Here is a 7,228-nt window from a genome sequence, read left to right as displayed (position 1 = left end):
ACTTTGGGGAGATCTCTTGGAGCAGAAGGACGCTCAGATATCCCATGAAGGACTCCAGGATCTATTTGCATGGGGCAGGCGGCATGGGTTTTTTCCCACGCCAGGGTCTGTGCTCAGTCGACGGGAGTGGTACCTCCTGGAGGACTGTATGTTAGACTCTCTTGATATAGAATATGATGAAGACATTGCAGAACTATTATTGCAGTTGAAATTATTTGAGAGAGCTGTATTTAAGTCGACTCCTGCCGATTCGCCAGCTGAGAGCCCTAGTCCGAAGCAGGACGGAGAGCTGGAGGGAGGCGGGGTCGTTATGTCAGACCCGGAATCTGAATTTCAGCTGCTTTGTGATGTGGATTCTTCCCCTTCCTCCCCCGTTCCTGCGCGGGGGGGTTCCCCCCCTTCGGGTTCCGGCGCTGGTCTTGGGCAGCGGGGGGGCAGAGCCCCGCCGAGCCCGGGGCCGGTACTGCCGGCCCCCGCGCAGCGGAGCTGCTGGAGCAGGGCGGAGCCGGCCCCACCAGTCCCGCCGGTCCCCGCGCCTCAGGGTCACCGGAGCGGGACGGGGCCGCCTCCTCTCCATGCCTTTCCGGCATTGGTGGGTGAGGGCGCCCCGGAAAAGTGGGTCCCGCTTTCTTTTGGCCGCGATTCGGTCACTGTGCATTGTCTGTTCTGCCGCACGACCGTTACGTATCCGATGGGGTCGGGCGGCATGGAGTTTCTCGCTCTGCCGCTTGGGCCGAGCCCGGAGGCGGCTGCGTCGGCCGCCTCTGCCCCTGCGCCGCTGGCAGCGTGAAGCGGGGATGCAGCCGAAGGCAGGGCCCCAGTCGGTCCCTCGGCGGGCGCCGCCTCCGTGCACAGGCTGACAGCTTCACCCCGCTCCGGGATGGGTGGGGCTGCGAGCTCCCGGGCCCCCGCGGGACCCCTTCTTGGGGGGGTTCCGGACACTCCGCCTCCCACACCAGCCCCATGGGCTGCAGGCGGTGCTCGCGGGGCGGGGAGAGGCTCTGATGCGGTTAGTTCTAAAGAGCTGCCAGCAGGGACTGGCGCGGCACCCCCAGTGACGGAGGTGCAGTCGCCGCCTCCTCCTGAACGCAACACAGGCTCCTCAGGTGCGCAGGGATGCGTGTCCGCCGCGGAGCCATCGGACCGGTCTCCGGCAGCCGGTGCGAGCTCCAGCGCCGCTGAGGATGCAGCGGGGTCAGCACCTGCGGCTGGTCCGGCCCCCCCCCCCCCCCCCCCCCCCGCTTCCTGCTGCGAGCGTTACGGCGGCTGCAGGCGCCGAGGTGTTTAAGTTCAGCGCGAACGGGGACACGGCCAAAATGCGGCCGGTCTTTGACAAGGGCAGAAATTCCCGCGCTGTTGGCTCTTCGTCCACAGCCTGGACGCTACCCCCTTGTCAGGTGACTGTACGCCCGAAAGACCGTGGGTGCTTTTGGGAAGAAGTAAAGGCTAAGGATGAAGGACTAAATGGAGATGCTGATGCTGGTGCTGGACCTGCCGTGTCTGATGTTCAGCTAGTTCCCAGCTGAGTGCCTGCCTCTGACCCTGTGGGGTCCACAGGGCAGGATAAGGCAGGTGCTGCTGCTTCATCCGAGGGTCTTCAGGCCTTCCCTGTCCTTCAGGGTGCTACTCATAACACCTATCAACCCTTGGCTTGGCAGGCCTTGTCAGAACTGCGTGATGCAGTCAGGAAATATGGTTTGGGCTCAGCCGAGGTGATGCAGGTTCTTCGTTATTTTAATGCCAGTCTTTTGATGCCCTTTGACATTCGGAGCTTGGCTCGGGCCCTTTTCCCACCGGTTGAATATGACTTCTTTGAGAATAAATGGACTCATTTGGCAGTCAGAGCGGTGGAACGAAACAGGACACTGGGTCAGGGTGATCCTAGGTGTATGGTTAATATTGATATGCTAATGGGAACTGGCAATTATACCAGGGCCGAAGGGCAGGCTGGTTATGAGCCCTTGGTCCAGGAGCAGTGCCAGCAGACAGGCATGGCAGCCCTGGTTCAGACTTTACAGCTGGCTACTCCACAGCAGCCCTTTGCAACTATCATCCAGGGAATTGATGAACCCTTCCTGTGCTTTGCAGGGAGGTTAACTGCTGTGGTTGAGAAGCAGGTGAGTGATCCGGCAGCAAGGAAGCTCATGATTCAGTCCCTTGCTCAGGGCAACTGTAATGCTGCTTGCAAGAGGATAATTGAGATGCTTCCCGGGGAACCATCCATGTTGGACATGGTTGGGGCCTGTGCAAAGGTATCCCCTTCCAGCCAACAGGTGGTTGCCGTGCCTACAGCTGTGCAGCCAGCTGTGGCTACGATTGTCCAACCGACGGTGACTACGGCGGTCCAGCCGGCCGTGCCTGCGGCTGTGCAACCGGCTGTGGCTGCTGCTGTGCAGCCTGCTTGGGTCGTTCCCCAGGGGGTGCAACAGCAGCAGTGGGGTGCTCGGACCAGGAAGAAACAGAGCAGAAAAGCACAGAAGCCTACGGCTGTCTTGTTTTATTGTGCACGATGTGGAAGGCCGAATCACGCTGCAAATGCGTGTAAGGTAACAATGCATGTGAATGGTCAGCCGTTGGGCAGTTCGGGAAACGCGACGCAGAGTGCGAAGGCGAGACGCGTGCCGACACAAATGTCTCTGCCTTAGCCCCAGCCAATGGAGATCTGCTCAGCAGGCTTGCAGCCAGCACCCGCGGTTCAGCAGGTGTTGATGTCTGCACAGCCGAGTCTGTCGTGATTGATTCGGACAAAATATACAAGGTTCCCCTGGATGCCTTTGGTCCCTTGGGTGATGGCATGAGTGCTTTCCTGATGGGGAGATCTAATGCCACCATTCAGGGTATCATGGTGCACCTGGGACTGATTGATGCAGATTTTTTGGGACAGATTCATGCAATGGTCTCCACACCCACCCGCCCTCTGACTATCCCAAAAGGCACATGAATTGCTCAACTTGTTCCTTTTAAGTCTTCTGTTTCCAGGACCGAGGACCAGTCGCGAGGAGACGGTGGCTTCGGCTCTACAGGGCCACCTCAGGTGCACTGGACTGCTGTCCTGACCAAAGACTGTCCTGAGACGCTGTGTACCGTGTCCGTGGTTGGTGCCACGCCATCGGAGATTCACCTTCATGGTCTCCTAGATACCAAGGCTGACGTGAGCATTCTCTCCCTGTCTGCTTGGCCCCCGCAATGGCCTTTGACCCTGGCAAAGACATCGATCGCGGGCTTAGGAGGAACGAAGCAATGCTACGTGAGCCAGAATCCCGTGGCCATCACAAACCCGGAGGGACAGACGGCCATAATTTGGCCTCATGTTACTGAGATTCCTCAGAACCTTTGGGGGAGGGATGTTTTGGCCGCGTGGGGGGTGCAATTGGGAACGGATTTTTGATTGGGGCTACTGTGATGAAGGGCACAGAGTGTCTCACGCCTCCTTTACGGTGGCTGGTGGAGAGACCCATCTGGGAGAACCAGTGGCCCCTCCCTCATGACAAGCTAAACGCCCTTCGTGAACTCGTACAGGAGCAGTTGGATCAGGGGCATTTGGAACCATCTAGCAGTCCCTGGAACACTCCTGTCTTTTGTATCAAAAAGAAGTCTGGAAAATGGAGGTTGCTACAAGACCTCCGAAAGATCAATGCCGTGATGGAAGGCATGGGGACATTGCAGGCTGGTATGCCATCGCCTACCATGCTTCCTGCGGACTGGCCGGTCCTCATCGTGGATCTGAAGGATTGTTTTTTTACGATCCCTCTGCATCCCGATGACAGACCAAAATTTGCCTTCACGGTACCAACAATAAATAATGCCGAGCCCGCACAGCGGTATCAATGGAGAGTTTTGCCTCAAGGAATGTGGAATTCACCAATGTTATGCCAATGGTATGTAGCCTGTGCCTTGTCTGGAGTTCGCAAGCAGTTTCCTGATGCTCACGTCTATCATTATATGGATGACATTTTGGTGGCTACGCCCACCCAGGAAGAGCTGCTGAGGCTACAGCCTCAGTTGTTGAATGCTCTGCATTTACATGGACTGCAGGTGGCTCCAGAAAAGGTACAACAACAACCTCCCTGGAAATATTTGGGAGTCAAAATTCTGGAACGGACAATCCGTCACCAGGAGGTGCAATTTGTGCAATCAGTGAAGACACTGAATGATGCTCAGAAGCTGGTAGGTGTCATCACTTGGTTACGTCCTTACTTGGGACTGACCACAGCACAACTGTCTCCCTTGTTTGAATTGTTGAAAGGGGACACTGATTTAAAGTCACCTCGTGAATTGACCCCTGAGGCACGCAAAGTGCTGGAGGAGGTTCAGCAAGCTGTTTCGGCTTGCCAGGTGTACCGCATTGAACCTTCCATTGATGTCACTGTGTTCATTACCACTCCTGATTTACATCCTACAGGTATCATCGGCCAATGGAATGATGATTGGACTGATCCTCTGCACGTCTTGGAATGGGTCTTCCTGCCTCATCAGCCGCATAAGACGGCGACGGCGCTGTTTGAATTGATTGCGCGCTTGATAATCAAGTGCCGGCAACGCTGTTTGCAATTGATGGGTGCAGATCCCTCAAAGATCATACTCCCGGTTCAGAGGGAGGAATTTGATTGGAGCTATGCGAACAATGTTTCGCTGCAAAGTGCTCTCGAGGGTTTTCTAGGGCAGATCACTTATCATCTGCCTAGCCACAAGCTATTAAAAGTGGCCAAAAATACTCAATTTTCTCTACGACCCAAAAATAGACAAGAGCCAGTGCAAGGTCCCACCGTCTTCACTGACGGTTCGGGCAAAACAGGAAAAGCCATTGTTACCTGGCAGGATGGATCTGAGTGGCAGGTTTTGGAAGGCCATGAGGATGGGTCAGCCCAACTGGTTGAACTAAAGGCTGCTGTCATGGCATTTGAGAAATTTTCCCAGGAACCTTTCAATTAGATCACGGACTCTGCCTATGTTGCCAACATCACACAGCGATTGGGTTGTTCAGTTTTGAAGGAGGTCAGTAACCCTGCCTTGTTTGATTTACTGAAGGCCCTGTGGTGTGCAATTCAGGCCAGAGTTCATCCATACTACGTTCTGCATGTACGGAGTCACACTGACTTGCCAGGATTTGTAGCGGAAGGTAACGCAAGGGCTGACAAGTTGGCTAACCCAGCACGGGTAGCCCCTCAGCCTGACGTGCTCACGCAGGCCAAGGCATCGCATGGGTTTTTCCACCAAAATGCGCATACGCTGCAGAAGCAGTTCCAACTGACGGCCACTGAGGCTCGTGAAATTGTCGAATCGTGTGATGACTGTCACGCCCTTGGTGCGCCTTTGCTGGCAGGGGTTAACCCCAGAGGCCTTAAAGCCTTGGAGCTTTGGCAGACCGATGTTACCCAGGTCGCCGAGTTTGGCCGGCTCAAGTATGTGCATGTCACGGTGGACACGTTCTCCTCTGCGATGTGGGCTTCTGCTCACACAGGAGAGAAAGCCCGTGATGTCATTGCCCACTGGAGGCAGGCCTTTGCTGTTCTTGGCATACCTTCTGCTGTGAAAACCGACAATGGTCCTGCTTATGCCTCGCAGCAGATACGGCAGTTCCTACAGTCATGGGGTGTGTCACATAACTTTGGCATCCCTCATTCTCCGACGGGACAGGCGATTGTAGAACGCAATCACGGTACACTCAAGCATGTTCTTCAAAAACAAAAACGGGGAATGCAGGGTGAAACCCCGCATAGTCGGTTGGCAAAGGCTTTGTACACCATCAATCACCTTACGGTGCCGCAGAACTCAAATAATCCTGTCATTTTGAACCATCATCTCTCGTTGCAGGCTTCGGATGGTGAGCAACAGCCTCGAGCGAAGGTACGGGTCTGAAATTTAGTCACCAAGCAATGGGAAGGACCCTATGACCTCATCGCTATGGGGCGAGGATATGCGTGTGTGTCCATGGACACTGGGACACACTGGCAACCTTCAAAGTGTGTCCGTCCTGACCTGCGACCACAGAGGCAGAATTCATCTGACAGGCAAGGTGGAAGTCGTGATCAACTTGAAAGCCACCAAGTGGATGAATACTCGAGTGATCACTCTGATGATTCCTCCACAGACAGTGATTGAACTTGTATATATTCCCTTTGTAAATTTGTTCATTTTTCTTTTTCTGTTTTTTCTTTTTTTAAAGTTAAAAGGGTGAGATGTTACCCTGGTTTTTCTGAGTTTCTTTATTAGCCTTTTGATTTCCATAAATGGAGTCAGATCTTTTAGTTACTGTAGAATATTAGAGCAGTTTTTTACCTTTCCCACAGAAGTAATATAAACAAATCCTTTGTTTTTCATTCTCTGTCCTTTGTTTGCATATTTCTAACCTGAAAACAATTGTAACTGACAATTCATCTGGCCACTGAGGCTGAGGGGTGGAAACCCCAAAAAGCCAATCTTCTGCTAGACCCACAAATGTATAAAAAGTAAAAGAATAAACAAAGGGGTCTCTTCCTCTCTCGGTTTTCAGCTGTGAGCTGGGATCGGAAGGACCTCTGCCTTGCGAAATCTCGTCTGCGTGTGACTGCTTTGTGTGTCTCTGTGACATTAGTTCAGTGTCTGCTGCGCATATTCATGTATTTTCTTTCTCTGGCCGCTTGTCTCCGAATGCTTCTTCCCGGCAGAATCAGGCACTTGAATGGGGTTTCGAGAAGTCGGCATTGGGATGCTGATAGCGACATCTCTGGGTCTTCCACTTCTAGATTGGTATCATGTGTTAATCACCGGAAAAGGCAGTGGACCCTCCCTTGATGGATGGGACATCTCCTGTTTGGCCATTCCTTTTGCTTGTTAATTTGGACTTCTCCCTGCCATTGTCTGGAATCTCTACAATTGCAAATTAGTCTCAGCAAGCAGAAAAATCTCCACAGTTTTGTGGAAACCTTCTGCTTGTGATACAGTTTATAGGTTATAACATATAAAACATGAATTTATCACAAGATATATCATGCAGGTTTCAGATGCTGTCATTTCCACCTGACTGCATGGTCACCAGTCTGTCTTGCTCTATAGCTGTGCCAACTTGTAGCCTTTTATAGTCACCCATCAGTTATCTACAAAATTTTTGGCTGTCTTGGAATCAGATCCTAAAAGGTTTAAGTAAGGTTAACTGTAAATTCTTGGATTGGATTACTTTTGTGTTCACTCTCAACAGTGCCAGCAACTGTTACTTTGGAAATACATGACTCAATGGAGTCACAATATT

General features: G+C 53.0%; 1 protein-coding gene across 1 annotated transcript; it reads left to right on the top strand.

Moving 5' to 3' along the window:
- Positions 1–1,265: 1,265 nt before the first annotated feature.
- LOC131378762 (uncharacterized) lies at positions 1,266–6,535 on the top strand. Its single transcript, XM_058423952.1, has 2 exons — positions 1,266–3,151; positions 5,815–6,535. The coding sequence occupies exon 1, from the start codon at positions 1,716–1,718 to the stop codon at positions 2,643–2,645; it is 930 nt and encodes a 309-aa protein (XP_058279935.1). The 5' UTR covers positions 1,266–1,715; the 3' UTR covers positions 2,646–3,151; positions 5,815–6,535.
- Positions 6,536–7,228: the final 693 nt, after the last annotated feature.

The sequence above is a fragment of the Hirundo rustica genome, chromosome W, assembly GCF_015227805.2.
Source record: "Hirundo rustica isolate bHirRus1 chromosome W, bHirRus1.pri.v3, whole genome shotgun sequence".
Lineage (NCBI taxonomy): Eukaryota > Metazoa > Chordata > Aves > Passeriformes > Hirundinidae > Hirundo > Hirundo rustica.
The sequence above is the reverse complement of the archived record's forward strand: the minus strand, read 5'-3'. Positions and strand labels throughout refer to the sequence as shown.